This window comes from Cherax quadricarinatus, chromosome 44 (genome assembly GCF_038502225.1).
Source record: "Cherax quadricarinatus isolate ZL_2023a chromosome 44, ASM3850222v1, whole genome shotgun sequence".
Taxonomy (NCBI): Eukaryota; Metazoa; Arthropoda; class Malacostraca; order Decapoda; family Parastacidae; genus Cherax; species Cherax quadricarinatus.
In genome coordinates this window covers 26,394,906-26,412,013 of record NC_091335.1, presented here as the reverse complement: position 1 = coordinate 26,412,013, position 17,108 = coordinate 26,394,906, and the positions used below count along the sequence as shown (strand labels likewise).

The window sequence follows — 17,108 nt, the reverse complement described above, 5'->3', positions numbered from 1 at the left end:
GCGAGTACTGTGCCTTGTGGAACAGAGCTTTTCACCGTGCCTGCCTCGGACTTTACTCTGTTGACTACTACTCTCTGTGTTCTGTTAGTGAGGAAATTATAGATCCATCGACCGACTTTTCCTGTTATTCCTTTAGCACGCATTTTGTGCGCTATTACGCCATGGTCACACTTGTCGAAGGCTTTTGCAAAGTCTGTATATATTACATCTGCATTCTTTTTGTGTTCTAGTGCATCTAGGGCCTTGTCGTAGTGATCCAATAGTTGAGACAGACAGGAGCGACCTGTTCTAAACCCATGTTGCCCTGGGTTGTGTAACTGATGGGTTTCTAGATGGGTGGTGATCTTGCTTCTTAGGACTCTTTCAAAGATTTTTATGATATGGGATGTTAGTGCTATCGGTCTGTAGTTCTTTGCTGTTGCTTTACTGCCCACCTTGTGGAGTGGGGCTATGTCTGTTGTTTTTAGTAACTGTGGGACGACCCCCGTGTCCATGCTCCCTCTCCATAGGATGGTAAAGGCTCGTGATAGGGGCTTCTTGCAGTTCTTGATGAATACGAAGTTCCATGAGTCTGGCCCTGGGGCAGAGTGCATGGGCATGTCATTTATCGCCTGTTCGAAGTCATTTTGCATCAGGATAACATCAGATAGGCTTGTGTTAACCAAATTCTGTGGCTCTCTCATAAAAAATTCATTTTGATCTTCGACTCTCAGTCTGGTTAGTGGCTTGCTAAAAACTGAGTCATATTGGGACTTGAGTAGCTCACTCATTTCCTTGCTGTCATCTGTGTAGGACCCATCTTGTTTAAGTAAGGGCCCAATACTGGACGTTGTTCTCGACTTTGATTTGGCATAGGAGAAGAAATACTTTGGGTTTCTTTCGATTTCATTTATGGCTTTTAGTTCTTCCCGCGATTCCTGACTCCTATAAGATTCCTTTAGCTTAAGTTCGATGTTTGCTATTTCTCTGACCAGTGTCTCCCTACGCATTTCAGATAGATTGACCTCTTTTAGCCGCTCTGTTATTCTTTTCCGTTGCCTGTAAAGAGAGCGCCTGTCTCTTTCTATTTTACATCTACTCCTCCTTTTTCTTAGAGGAATAAGTCTTGTGCATACATCGAGTGCCACCAAGTTAATCTGTTCTAGGCATAAGTTGGGGTCTGTGTTGCTTAGTATATCTTCCCAGCTTATATCGGTTAGGACTTGGTTTACTTGGTCCCACTTTATGTTTTTGTTATTGAAGTTGAATTTGGTGAATGCTCCCTCATGACTAATCTCATTATGTCGGTCTGGGGCTCATGTCTGAACCTCAATTATGTTGTGATCTGAGTATATTGTTTTTGATATGGTGACATTTCTTATCAGATCATCATTGTTAGTGAAGATGAGGTCTAGTGTATTCTCCATTCTAGTAGGCTCTATTATTTGCTGGTTTAAATTGAATTTTGTGCAGAGATTTAAAAGCTCATGTGAGTGTGAGTTGTCATCAGAGCTCCCTCCTGGTGTTATTACTGCAACAATATTATTTGCTATATTCCTCCGTTTTAGGTGCCTTAAGTTGAAATCCCCCAGGAGCAAGATGTTGGGTGCAGGAGCTGGAAGATTTTCCAGACAGTGGTCAATTTTTAACAGCTGTTCCTGGAATTGCTGGGATGTTGCATCCGGAGGCTTGTAGACTACCACAATGACTTGGTTTTGGTTCTCGACCTTTACTGCTAAAACTTCCACTACATCATTTGAGGCATTGAGCAGTTCTGTGCAAACAAGTGACTCTGCAATGTACAGGCCAACCCCCCCCCCTTTTGCTAATAAAGAAAAAATAAACATGCAATGTTTATGTGTTATCGAGTAGAGAGTCGGATGGAGAATAAACATTACATTTTCTCTGATGCAACGTTAGAGAAAACTGTGAATCTGGCGACTGGTGCAGTAACCGCCCTTCATATGCATTTGTTTACAATTCTCGGCGTGAATTATTCATTACTTCTTCCTTTGTTTATGATGGTATCTAAAGGTAGTTGTTAGAGATGATTAAACTCAGTGAACATGGTAATAATATGGCTGTGTAGTGTAGCCTGGGGGAGGGCTACATACGTGTACTGTACTTAATCTACTGCTACCTGCACTGACTTCCTACAAATAAATACTACTCACGTCTTGTCCTGCATTAAGACTACAAATATTTTAAGGTAAGTAATGAATGTACTGTAGCAGTAAATGGCAGATTAAAGAGGTGTGTGCAGTGTGGACTAGGGTGCAAGCTTTTGTAGAGAAACACCACCCTGACCAAGCTGAAACAAGCCATATCTGCAACATGTTCAATGACAAAACCCTGTCCCACTTCAGGGAAATCGTAAAGAGATGCCAGAAACAGACCTCTATGGACAGATTTGTTGTGAGACAGAGGTCCAGTGACTCTCAAACTGGTTCTAGTGCCATTAAAAGACAAAGAAGGGAAGTAACCCCAGAGAAGGCTTTACTACCTAAAGTCTTTATGGAGGGGGATTTCCCTTAAACACTAACTCCTCTCTCTTTCCTCTTCCTTATTTTGCAGAAGCCAGCATTAGCCTTCAATAAAGGTATGTAATACTTACATAATTGTTAAAAAAAAATTTTTTTTTGTGAATATTTTTGTCTGGAACGGATTAATTGTATTTCCATTAATTCTTATGGGAAATATTAATTTGGTTTTCAGCCATTTCGGTTATCGGCCGACCTTTTGGAACAGATTACGGCCGATAACTGAGGGTCCACTATAGTAAAAACCCATTAAACAAACGGGGGGAAGAGCAAGGGGAGGCCCTAATTTTCTTGAGAAATATCTCTAAAAATCATATATTTTGCTACTTTGATCCCTATTTCAAGGTACAGTGGTACCTTGACTTATGAGTGCCCCAACATACGAGTTTTCTGAGTTATGAGCTGTTGCTTGGTTGATTTTATGCTTAGAGTTGCAAGCCAAAATCCGAGTTACTAGCGAGCTCCAGATACACTGCCACTAATTGGAGGCATATTTGAAGTCAAATCAAACTCTGTACCCAGAGGAATGTCAGGTACTTTGTCCCATCCCACATGCTCTTCCAAGACATAAGTAGAAGGATAATACTGCCACACTAATCCCAGAATGTAGTGAGGCACCTCGTCCCTTGTTTGGTTCTTGTGTAAATCTGAGGAAGAGGTAACCTCCATTTTAACACTCAGAGTTTGTCCAGAAACATTAATTAAGGTGGGTGGAGTACTGATAGTGGTGGGTGGAGTGGTAATGGTGGTGGGTGGAGTAGTGATGGTGGTCGGTGGAGTGGTGATGGTGGTGGGTGGAGTAGTGATGGTGGTGGGTTGAGTGGTGATTATGGTGGGTGGAGTACTGATAGTGGTGGGTGGAGTGGTGATTGTGGTGGGTGGAGTACTGATAGTGGTGGGTGGAGTGGTGATTGTGGTGGGTGCAGTAGTGATGGTGGTGGGTGGAGTAGTGATGGTGGTGGGTGGAGTAGTGATGGTGGTGGGTGGAGTGGTGATGGTGGGTGGGGTAGTGGTGGTGGTGGGTGGAGTAGTAATGGTGTTGGGTGAAGTAGTGATTGTGGTGGGTGGAGTAGTGATAGTGGTGGGTGGAGTGGTGATGGTAGTGACATTTACACTATGATGTTACTCAGCAGTGACATTTACACTATGATGTTACTCAGCAGTGACATTTACACTGTAATGTTACTCAGCAGTGACATTTACACTGTGATGTTACTCAGCAGTGACATTTACACTGTGACATCACTCAGCAGTGACATTACACTGTGATGTTACTCAGCAGTGACACTTACACTGTGACATCACTCAGCAGTGACATTTACACTGTGATGTTACTCAGCAGTGACATTTACACTGTGACATTACTCAGCAGTGACATTTACATTGTGATGTTACTCAGCAGTGACATTTACACTGTGACATCACTCAGCAGTGACATTTACACTGTGATGTCACTTAGCAGTGACATTTTCACTACACCAACATACAGTAAACCCTCAGTATACTGTAATGGTCCCTGATATAAGAGACTTTTTAAAACAAAGGAAATAATCCACTGGATAAATTGTACAGTAACTCTCACTCCTTTATTTTCAATTTGTTTTTGCAGTATACATGTATCTGTAAATTATTGTAGAATAATTTAACGCTTTATAACATTATTTTGAGTATTATTTGGATATTCCTCCCTTATTAGTCAATTATATTATGGTTTTATGGACAATATGTCCGTGAAACCTCGGTACGTACTTTAGAGAAGTGGAGTGAGTTCAAGTATGATATGATAGAGGCAGACTCTGTACTGGGGTTCAAGGCTTGAAAACTTTAGTTTCTCTAAAGTTGAGAGAGGAGAGAGAGAGAGGGAAGAAATGAGAGAGGGAGAGAGAAGAGAGAGAGAGAGAGAGAGGGCTAGAGCTAGCTAGCTAGCTACCTCTCAAACTCTTCCCCATTTTCTTCTACCCTAAACTCAAATAAATTATTACCAACACATAATTTTCCAACTAGAATATTTATTTTAAAATATCCGTATACAATAGAGTTGCGTAATTTTGTCATGTGAAGAACAATTGACTCGCAGTTCAGGTTTTGTATTTCTTGTATTTAATAACACCATAGTCTGCAGAATTAGTACATCTTATTTTAAGCCCATCAAGGTGTGGTCGCCCACCATCTCTCACTTGAAGCTTCTCAAAATTTTACATTTATTTACATTTATAACACTTACTACTTACCATGCATCCTCAAAATTTCTCATCAGAAATATTTTTGTAAGAAAATTTTCAGAAAATAAATACTGCCATGATGGACTTTGCATTGTATTGAATCCCTTGTGGTACCAACTCTCTTGATTCTCTTTTTATCCAGATAATTATGTTGTCTGTATTTGTTGAATTCTCATTTATTTCATAATATATATTTAGTTTGTTAATGATTTATTTTGTTATATAAATGACGTTGTCAGTAATTTTGTGAAACATTGTAGTGATAATGATAAGAGAAAATTGAAATAATTTTGTATAATCAGATTTATACTTTATATGTACTTAGGATATATGTACAGTGGTCATTTAAGTTATGATAATCTTGAGTTATGATTTACCCTCATAAAAAATTTAGCCTTGAGTTGAGATGAAAATTTGAGATGTGACATGCTTATGATGGTCGGCACATGTTGTTGTGCCTCAGTCCAGAGACAAGACAAGGTGAGTGGGAGGGAACAGGGATGGTCAGAGACAAGACAAGGTGAGTGGGAGGGAACAGGGATGGTCAGAGACAAGACAAGGTGAGTGGGAGGGAACAGGGATGGTCAGAGACAAGACAAGGTGAGTGGGAGGGAACAGGGATGGTCAGAGACAAGACAAGATGAGTGGGAGGGAACAGGGATGGTGGGTATTAGTAAGGGAGGGAGGGAGGAAGGCAGTAGAAAGAGAGGATCTTTATGTACCAGCCAGGGACCGGAGGAGATTGCGACAGAAAAAAGTGTAAATATTTGATGTTAAACTTACAATTCTTTACCAGTCTCTGCTTGCCCTATCCTACCTGACCTACCCTGCCTACCTTGCCCTGCCCTGTCTGCCTTGCTCAGCCCTGCACTCCCTGCTTTCCACCCTGTTGTCCCCTACCTGCTCATTCCTGTCCTGCCCTGCTTGCTTTTCCTGCTCTTCCTTGCCCTATCTGCAATGGCCTTATCTGTCTGCTATGGTCTTCTTGGCCTGCCTCGCCCTGCCAACTCTGATCTGCCTCTCCTTCCCAAAACTACCACATGACCAGCTTTTCAGGTCAAGGGTACACCAAAAATTACACTTCCAGGGTCTTGGAACAAATTACCATAAAATTATTTTAGGGTCTGAGTTTTGGGGGTTTTGAAGTATGATGTCTTCTAGAATGAAATAATATCATAACTCAAGGGACCACTGCAGTGAGAGGTTCATGTCTGAGTGTATATGTGCTAAGAATTTATTTTAGTTTCTTTTTCAGGATTAAATTATTTTTCACCTGTGATGAGGTGATTTTTAATTATAGTTCTAAACTGATTAGCAGACAAGGGACCTTTTACTGGCTCAGGCAATGAATTCCAGATCTTGGGGCCTTTTATGTACATTTTGTTTATGCATAGGGTGTGCTTGTCTCTGCATGCCATATGGCTTACTTTAATTCCTTATAGAGGGTATAAAATAATAATAATAAAAAAATATTTACTACAAGTACATTACAAGGTATACAGGCCTAGCTGACATCAGTGACACTACTAGTGTATAGAAAGCCACTAGTTATGCAGAGCATTTCAGGGAAATTAGGTTAGTTTTGTCCCAGGATGCGACCCACACCAGTTGACTAACACCCAGATACCCATTTTACTGATGGGTGAACATAGACAACTGGTGTAAAGAAACATGTCCGATGTTTCCACCCCTTCACCGGGAATCAAATCCGGACCCTTGCCATGTGAAGCAAGAGCTTTTGCTACCAGGCCACGGGGCACCGTGTACAAGTGACATTCGGCCCAGATGATCCTCATGGAATTCATAAGCATGAGACCCCTAGTAAACCAACCATTTTACCAGTACAATATTTAAACTAAACTGGGATACCAGTTTTCATAACATGGAAAGCAATCCTACAACTATATCCAAGCTACTCTCCTAAAACAATGAATGCCAGGCTGCATTTTTTGCTATTAAATACCAGTATGACCCTTCTTTTATGAGAAATTTGACCTGGATCTTAATGACTTGACAGATTGTGGAGAGTCTTCGACAAAAGCATGCCCAGCGGAGTGTCTCTATCATCGAAGAAGAGGATGAACCAACCACACCTTTAAGCCCAAAGGCTCCATTGTCGCCCGTAGAATAATGTTTGTCTTAACTGGATGATAGTTTCTAACGCACAGTTGAATTTGTCTTAAGACATTTAGATGAGCATATATATGGCTAAGACACATACATGAGCATACAGTATATCTAAGATGTACAAGTGCATACAATATATCTTAAGATATATAGATGAGTATACAATATAGACTAAGATATATAGACAAGCATAGAATGTGTCTAAGACATACACACAAGCATACAATATGTCTTAAGAATATATACGAACATACAGTACCACCAGAAATATCTTGTGGAATAATTAGCATAGTAATTTAAGGCATCCATAATTCCATGACATTTTCTTTACTTACACTGTCTTTTAGTGGTCAATTTTTTTTATTAACTTTAATAAAATTTACAGTAGTTAAATTTAAATTAACCTCTGAACTGAGGACAGCCCTAGAGATTTCTTATTTCTGTGTATGATATTTTTATTTAAGCAGTGTCAGTTCCCATTTTTTGATGATGTAATATGTCTAGACAGCAAACAAAAAAAATTGCAGATTAAGGTGATGTGTGTTGGTGTGCAGTTGTCAAGCTTGAGTTATTTAGCCCAGGGTGCAACATGAAGATGAGCAGTCAAGGGTTATGATTAAGACATATGTAACAGTTAAGAATCTTTTGTTTCACCTACACAGTAGGCTTCTTCAGTCAGAAACAGAGAAGGCAGCAGAAGCAGTAAAGATGTGAAGACAATGTAATCAGTTTGTGCTGCTTCTGCTCTGTATTTAACTGAAGAAGTCAGCTGTGTAGGCAAAACATTTTGGAATAAAGATACCTAACTGTTGTACATGTGTCTTATCAACTTCTTGGTATTGTACACCATTATCATATTCATAATCTAGGGTTATACTTGATTGATTCTGAATAAAATCCGTAATACTGTGGCTAGAAGAATTTACAACCCACAATTCAGAGAGGAAATTTTAGACAATATTATGATCTGTCCTGCACCATTATTAAGTCACCTGATCAATGATGTATTGCAGTGATTGTAAGTAATAAGAAAGTTTTTATTTAGACTCTGTATACATAAAAAAAATCACTGTGGTCTTGAGGGCACACATGTTATGGGCTCAGATTTTTATATAGTATAAGTTTTTTAAAGGTGAACAAATGTAAGAAATTTACATGTCGTCTAATAATCCCCCAAACGGCCATGCCAGGAGGTAGAGCTTTGACATACCATGAGAGTACTGCACTGTGTTGTCTGAGTCCAGAGGCATTGCCAGGGAGAAGCAAGGGGGGCTGAAACCCCTAAAATTTCATCAGCATTCCCAAAACACCCTGAATTAACCCTTTGAGGGTCCAAGCTGTAGATTTACGCCTTGTCCACAAGGTCCAAGAATTAAAAAAAAAAAAAAATTATTTTTTCATATGAAATGGTATAGAATCTATTTCTGAAAGCAATAAAAGAAAAAGTATGAAATTTCATGGAAAATTAATGAAATTACACTCGTGAATTTTACTGCGTCAGCGATATTTACGCATCGGCAATTTTGCACATTTTGATCCTGTTTTAGGCCAATTACATTATTCCAGTCAACCAAATTCTTAGCTATTTCACTAGTATTACTTTATTTTATCAACTGAGCACAAGAAACTGCCCAATCAACTATTTCAACTACCCAATAAAGTGATCAGAAATTGGTAATTTGACCAATTTCAAACAAAGTTCAGTATATTCCAGTTTCAAAACAAAGTCCAGAATAAACAGTGCAGGCATTCCTGGCACTACATTGGCAAAAATCGAGCATTTTCACTACTTTGAGCTCAATTTTAAGGTGCTTTCCGGCGTGAAACCAATCAAAATTATATCTTTTCTGTAATATATTTTCTATTCTATCAAATGAGACCAAAAAAATGAGAATACAACCATACAAATCATACTGCAAAGTTGCTGTTTTACACCAAAGCCAAGGTCGCTGTTTTTCTCATTATGCACTGTGTACTGCAGGATTTTTTTTTATATGGTGCACACTTACCACAGACCTATTCCCTCATATGTAGGGCCAAATTTACTGGTCACAGCTTATCTGAGTGAGCTGAGCTCATGGTGACCTACAGTGGCTTTTGAGCCACCTTATCTTTTATGGACAATGTACGGTGTATGTGCTTTACACAACGAGAAGCATTTCTTTTATTCATTGGAACTATGGCTAGGGCTAAAAGTGAGCAGGTTATAACAATAAATGGAGAAAAAGAAATTGGAATGACTTATGCAGCAAGTAGCACCACCAAACAGTAGTGGCAGGTTGGTGTGGCGACCCTGGAAATTTGAGATTATGCTTGCTGAAATTGGTGCCAGATTACTGATGGAGCCGGATTACTGACTGCTGGATTAGTGATGGCCGACCTGTATTATATATATAATAGAGTGGTGTTTCTTACAGCTATTTTTAACATTATTCTGATTTAATGGGAACTTGTACAATCTCCCCATTGGTGCGTTTTATCCAGAGTTCGCTGTACTAAATGACTTGAGCTCTGATGACTCCTGGTCTGGTTTAAGCATGTTAACTATTCTGAACCACATTGTGACTGAATGTGCACTACATGCAACATTTTTGTGTTCCATCTAGCATGATCAACTGGCAGCAACAGCCTGGTTGACCAGGCAGTTAACAATAAGTTCTGGCCCCAAGCTGGGCTTCAAGGGTAATGGACTCTGGACACTAGTCAAGGATATGTTAACCTACACGTAGCAAGATGTGAAAATTATGTTAATTATTATATAACAAATAACTTGCAAGAAATTTTGAATTTAGAATTAGAGTCCAATATAAGTAAACTAAAATCAAGTGCTGAACTGTTATTCACAGGAGCCTGTGAATGTTAATGTTCAGTAGAAATTGTTAATAGACTTTGGATAAGTAAAGTTGAAATGTTCTCATATCAGGTGGAGGAACACCTTGACTTACCTAGACTCCTCAAGCCAAGTATTTGACCATTCCCAAGATGCAACCCATAACACTACTTTTATATTCACGCTGCCTCCTCCTCTTCTCCAGCCCCTCCCCTTTCCTTTGTGCTTTGTGTTACTAGTTGATGGTCCAAGACAGATTGAAACATCGTCATAAGTTTCTTTCTCGATGTACAGGTTATTTGTGTATTGTGTACTGTAACATTTAGCTAGTTGAACAAGGATAGTAAGTGGGAGGAAGTAGTATGCAAGAAAAACAAATACAGAAAAGATAAATAAGACACGTGTAACACTTGGGTATCTTGATTTACAAAATATTTAGACATGTCCAACACTTGGGTATCTTTATTTTTAAAATATTTTGCTAACTGGTGGCTTTATCAGTCCAGTATGGAGAAAAACAGTGAAAGGAATGTGAGGTGATCAGTCCCTCAGCCTAGAGGCGACCAATCTCTCAGCCTAGAGGTGATCAGTCCCTCAGCCTAGAGGTGATCAGTGTCTCAGCCTAGAGGTGATCAGTCCCTCAGCCTAGAGGTGATCAATCCCTCAGCCTAGAGGTGATCAGTACCTCAGCCTAGAGGTGATCAGTCCCTCAGCCTAGAGGTGATCAGTCCCTCAGCCTAGAGGTGAGCAGTTCCTCAGCCTAGAGGTGATCAATCCCTCAGCCTAGAGGTGATCAGTACCTCAGCCTAGAGGTGATCAGTCCCTCAGCCTAGAGGTGATCAGTCCCTCAGCCTAGAGGTGAGCAGTTCCTCAGCCTAGAGGTGAGCAGTTCCTCAGCCTAGAGGTGATCAGTCCCTCAGCCTAGAGGTGATCAGTCTCTCAGCCTAGAGGTGGTCAGTCCCTCAGCCTAGAGGTGAGCAGTTCCTCAGCCTAGAGGTGGTCAGTCCCTCAGCCTAGAAGTGATCAATCTCTCTTCTAGAGGTGATCAGTACCTCAGCCTAGAGGTGATCAGTCCCTCAGCCTAGAGGTGATCAGTCCCTCAGCTTAGAGGTGAGCAGTTCCTCAGCCTAGAGGTGATCAATCCCTCAGCCTAGAGGTGATCAGTCTCTCAACCTAGAGGTGATCAGTCCCTCAGCCTAGAGGTGAGCAGTTCCTCAGCCTAGAGGTGATCAGTCCCTCAGCCTAGAGGTGATCAGTCTCTCAGCCTAGAGGTGGTCAGTCCCTCAGCCTAGAGGTGAGCAGTTCCTCAGCCTAGAGGTGATCAGTCTCTCAGCCTAGATGTGATCAGTCCCTCAGCCTAGAGGTGATCAGTCTCTCAGCCTAGAGGTGATCAGTCCCTCAGCCTAGAGGTGATCAGTCTCTCAGCCTAGATGTGATCAGTCCCTCAGCCTAGAGGTGATCAGTCTCTCAGCCTAGAGGTGATCAGTCCCTCAGCCTAGAGGTGATCAGTCTCTCAGCCTAGAGGTGTTCAGTCCCTCAGTCTAGATGTGGTGTGTTCACTTTATACTTAAGAATGTGTTTTAGATATGACAACTTCACGAATGACAATAAAATGTGAGTTATTAGCCTGATAACTCAAGTCACAAAAGATGTATGAACCTGCATTCTGCTAGCAGCAACAGTATGGTTGTTCAGACACTCAGCAAGCTTGTCTCTTCTCAGGCTGGACTGAGGATAGGTTATTATTATTATTATTATTATTATTATTATTATTATTATTATTATTATTATTATTATTATTATTATTACTCTACTGCATTATTATTATTATTAGTTTATATAAAATAATAATTATTATTATTATTTTTATTATTGTTATGATGATGATGTTCACAAAAAACTACTAAATTTAAATGTATGCAAGTGTAGAAGAACCCTGGAAACTGTTCACAGGTATAATAAATGCAATATGGTACAGCCTCCTGTACTTCCCATCTTGAGTAACACTGTCTAGTGCCTCAGTTTACTGTTCAACTCTTGACAGAAATCCTCACAGAATATATAAAATACAATCTGTACCATAGTCGCAAATTTTTATTGTCCAGTAGATACATTGTTGTTCTTATGTAGACCATGCAAACGAATGGATGGGAACTGGGGTCCTGGCAGTAGCAGGCCCCATGCTGTGCTATGGTTCAAGCTGCGGTCCATTCTTGTTTACTCACTGACCATTGTTCATTGCAACTTATCTGGAGTTTATGTAGGCTAGTTTCCATGATGTATCCATTGTATGTTCACATTATGCACGAGAATATCCTGCACATATGTAATTTACAGGAACAATAATTTAGCACTTTTATGTATGCTCTCCAAAACTCATCTCAGTTTACCTATTGAAGGAAAGTAAATACTTCTCGTAATTTACTTACATAAAATAAAATGTATGTTTCAGGGGAAACATTTTCACAATAAAAAATGGGATCTTTAAATTGCAAAGAATAGATACACATTACTGAATGAGTTTTTTATTGGAACAACTGGATGCTGTGTGTAGAGTGTTGTCAAGTCATGACTTGGATGAAACTCTACACACAACAAAACACTGCACCAATAAGCACTTGTTCTATAATGTATGTTTTTTCAGCTACATTTATATGCACTGCAATCTTGAAGTAATAGGATTGTGATATGCACTGACATACACTACAATCTTGAATAAGATTGTAATATACACTGATATGCACTACAACATGGAATAAGATTATGATATACACTGACATGCACTGCAACCTTGAATAAGATTGTAATATATACTGACATGCACTACAACATGGAATAAGATTGTGTTATACACTGATATGCACTACATCCTTGAATAAGATTGTGATATACACTGACATGCACTGCAACCTTGAATAAGATTGTGATATACACTGACATGCACGCAACCTTGAATAAGATTGTGATATACACTGACATGCACTGCAACCTTGAATAAGATTGTGATATACACTGACATGCACGCAACCTTGAATAAGATTGTGATATACACTGACATGCATGCAACCTTGAATAAGATTGTGATATACACTGACATGCACTACAATCTGGAAGTAAAAAGATTGTGATATACACTCACTACAATTTTGAATGAATAAGAGAGTGATACACTGTTTGTGATAACACTATAAATTAGGTATCCATATTTCTCAGTGTTTCCTCTACGTGGTAATATGATCTTGAGATATGTTAGCAATCTATATTGTATTGTTATCAAACTATATTCTATTGTGCTGTTAGGCAGTAATCATTTACATACTGTATAACAGGTCGAAGAATTATATACTGTGCAACATTTGGGAATCTTCATTGTGGAAGTATTTCACCAACAGTTGGCTTGCTCAGTCCAGTACAAAGATGAATGGTGAAAGATAAGGAGTTAGAGGTAATCTAACCGAATCTAACTTTATTATTTTTTAAATACACTACCTAACAGAATCCTTCATATGACTGAATGCAACCATATGACCTGTCTTTGTAATACTCACTTGTGCTTTATAGTAATCTGTTTACATTAATGTTTTATCACTGATTTCATCATTGCTTAGTTAATCTTAAGTTAATTTTAAGCCAGCCCGTAATGCTATGCATAGTATAAGTGGCTTTGGCATGCTGCTCTTATCTGTATTTTTTTTGTACCTCTGTATGTGTGCTCAAATTGGTAATAAATAAATAAATAAATAAATAAATCAGTCCCTCAGTTTCTAGACTAAGGGGCTGATTACTTCAGTCTTCTAATCTTTCACCATTTATCTCTATACCAGACTGAGAAAGCCACTTTTTGGGGAAATGTTTCTGCAATAAAGATTTTCAGATGTTGCAAAAGTGCCTAATTCTTCAACATGTCAATTTTCTAAACCGTTTACATAGTATAACAGGTTACCAATATCTGCTGAGAGTCAGGAATATGTTTGTGCTTCTGAGTCTCAGTTGAAAGCACAAATCTTTTTTTTCTCGAGCTTATGAGCCTGATGTTCATACTGTCATTCTTGAATATAATCTTTTGTAGTAATTTTTTTTTTTATCGTAGCTGTTGTATTTATGGTTTGACATGCGAACTCTAGTAAATTTTTTGAAAGAGCTCAAGAATCATATAATCCCAAAGTTTTAATTATTAATTGAAGTTTAACAGTAACAAGAAAGTAAACTTACTACCAAAGTATCAAGTTCTTCAATGCACTGAAATTTTTTACCATTAATTTGTAATTTCTTCAAAGCCTATTATTATAATATTGATAGGAAGCACTCAAACCTTAAGAGTCATACAACCAGAGAGAATTGTGTTTGATGCAGGGAAGGGAAGGATAGCTCCATTTCCTTAAATCAAGAGCCCTTCACCAGCAGATTCACAACTTGATTTTCAAATATAATGTCATTGTAGCATCGGCTTGAAAGATGTTTTCTCATAACCTGTAAGGTAACATGATACTGTCATAGTCTTATGCATGGCTAAGGTAGAATGATTGTTGAAGGATATTGTAATATGCAAGGCTAAGTGTAGAATAATTGTTGATGGATAAAATATACAAGTATAAGGTAGAATGACTGTCAAGGTATATTATAATGCCTTATGCAAGTCTAAGGTAGAATGATTGTTAAGTGATATCTATGCATATTAAATTAAGAGTATAGATAACTGTATAGTCTAAACATTGTCCTAATATTTTGTAATAAGATGTTTGGTATCTGTGTAATATCGAGTCTTCACGTACTGTGCGTAACTACCTGTTAGTTGTTACAGGAATGTGTGTGTGTTCATGGAGTGTGTGTGTGTGTGTTTACCTACCAGAGTTTGCAGGTGTTGAGCTCAGTTTTCTGGGTTTGCTTCTTGTTGTGTCGGATGACTGTACGTTGTTAGATGAATCTTGTTAGAGCCAGCTGGTCCAGTGGTTAATGCACTGGCCTGTGAATTTTGCACTCACTTGCTGTGGGTTTAAACCCCCGTCCATTCTGTGGTTTATGATTTTTTTTCTTGCCATATTTGCTTGTAATAAAATGCATAGCTTCTGCTGCTAGTAATTCAGTCACTAATTTTATGCCAAGTTTTGAATATCATAATAATGCAAAAAAAAAACACTTTAAATTTTCTTTGGCTTTTTTCTCTGCCCTTGTCCTCAATTTTCATGATAAATAGTCTCTTCTTGTTTTGCCCATTTATGCTCCTTAGTATTTTTCATACCATGTCATGATCATGCCATGTTATTACAACATCATGTTGTGATCACATCAAGTCTTAATCACGTCCTGTGGTAATTACATCTTAGATCCAGTCACTTTGTACTTGCTGGGATCGTAGTCTCATTAACATTTTGATTGACCTTTTCTGTGGCCTGTCTAGGTCGTTTTTTTTTTATTAATATATTCATTCCCGTTATTCCAGTATGCATCTCTGGTATGTGTACCATTCTTTTGTAAGGTACTGTTGTTTGGCGTATCAGTCTTGTAAGGTAACACTGAAAGCATTAATGTATGCCGAAGGTATTCTTGGCGCTCAACACCCATAAATTTGGCTAGTTAAATACACATTGTACGTATCGTATATGACACGAATTCGTAATTTTTTTGCAGAGCTAGTTTATATAGTCCTGTTATTATTGTGAACACATATTAATGTAAGGTGCTAATTTGAAACTTGTACGATGGCAACAGTTATTGTTAATCTGAATAGAAAATTTTATGTTCTATATTATGTGACTGTATAATTGCAGTATTACAATAGGAATCCAACTACCTAATGAATCTCTAGTGATAAATAATTATTATATTGTGTTGAGAGCTGAAGCTTATGGCTGGCTCCCACTGTGCTCCTGTCTGGGAAAGCTGTACAAGAGGTCTTCACCTAGCAAGCATATCAGGTTAGACACCCAACACTTTCAAATGGGGCACTTATGAACCAATTAAATAATAACAGTAAAAATAATACTTTTTACATTATTATTATTATTATTATTGTCGTTGATGTTATTTTACAACCATTGAACTGCAATTCAAGCACATGTCAAATATAACCATCCTTTGTAGCACTGATTTGAAATACATATGTGGAATATGACTCATTTGTAAGTTGGAGACCTCCTGTTCATAGCTTAGTGCTAGGTGCTAGTGCTAAGTGCTAGTGCTAAGTGCTGGTGCTAGTGCTAAGTGCTAGTGGTAAGTGCTAATGGTAAATGCTAGTGGTAAGGCTTGAGAATATATTTTGCTGAACAGTTATATGATTCAAAAATAGGGATGCAGGTACTTCCCATTGTAGTTCATGTTATGCTAGAGAACGATTTATATACCCTATATACCAAGCTACATTTTCTCATAAACCTTGGCTAGTAAAAATTGCCACTTCCTTCCATAGTTATATATTTAATGCAGCCTTAACCACACTTTATTATATCTTTAGTCTTGCCATAATTGCACTTTATTACCAGCAATGTGTTAGGTTCTAATTAATAATATGTATTTTGGTTTTGTCTTGGGTGTATTTAGGAGGCTGTTTAGACAATGTTACACATTAGATACCCAGTCCATTATCTTAAACTCAGAACTACCTATTTTATGACGTGTTACTTTTTTATGAATATTATTTACATAAACATGTAGTTGATCATGACTGTGTTAATAAAATAAATATATTTAATTCTTTACAAAAGCTATATTATTTCAGATCAATCCATGTCTTAGGATTAAATACCACTGATATATAAATATATAAATACAGTGGACCCCCGCTTAACGATCACCTCCAAATGCGACCAATTATGTAAGTGTATTTATGTAAGTGCGTTTGTACGTGTATGTTTGGGGGTCTGAAATGGACTAATCTACTTCACAATATTCCTTATGGGAAAAAATTCGGTCAGTACTGGCACCTGAACATACTACTGGAATGAAAAAAGTTCGTTAACCGGGGGTCCACTGTACAGTGGAACCTCAGTATACGACCAGCTCCCTACTCGAACAATGCTTAGCATTCGACCAAACAAATACGACCTGCCAGAACTTCGCTGTACACTATTTTGTGTTTCGCATTTTTTGGTGTTTTTTGTATTATTTGTATAAATACATAAGTCACCATGGGGCCTATGACGATTAGTGATAACAGCCAACTACACAGAAAATTGGCTGGGAAGAACTTGTTTGATATGCAGATGAAGCGGCACTCGAACAGCCTTCTGGAATGAATAAAGGTCAGGTACCGAGGTTCCACTGTACATATACAGGTCTCCCTCAACATTCGCGAGGGTTAGGGGATCAAGAGCCTCGCGAATGTTGAAAAACCGTGAATGTTTGGTGCCCCAATATATTGTAGGGAAATATAATACAATACTGCTTCCTTAACTTGTTGAACCATGAACAATC

The 17,108-nt window shown here is 38.4% G+C and overlaps 1 protein-coding gene across 13 annotated transcripts in view; it reads left to right on the top strand.

The window, feature by feature from the left end:
* The window catches only part of LOC128697336 (mannosylglucosyl-3-phosphoglycerate phosphatase), a 495,221-nt gene extending 478,823 nt beyond the window's left edge, over positions 1-16,398 (top strand). For 12 of the 13 annotated variants that reach the window (XM_070094215.1, XM_070094210.1, XM_070094212.1 and 9 more), the window contains one exon: positions 6,759-16,398. Coding sequence is in view for 9 of the 13 variants with exons in the window: in XM_070094210.1 (XP_069950311.1) it covers positions 6,759-6,872 (114 nt within the window). In the remaining 4 variants the exon portion in view is untranslated. The remainder of the gene's footprint in view (positions 1-6,758) is intronic. The other variant, XR_011393159.1, reaches the window with a different exon arrangement.
* The last annotated feature ends 710 nt before the right edge of the window (positions 16,399-17,108 follow it).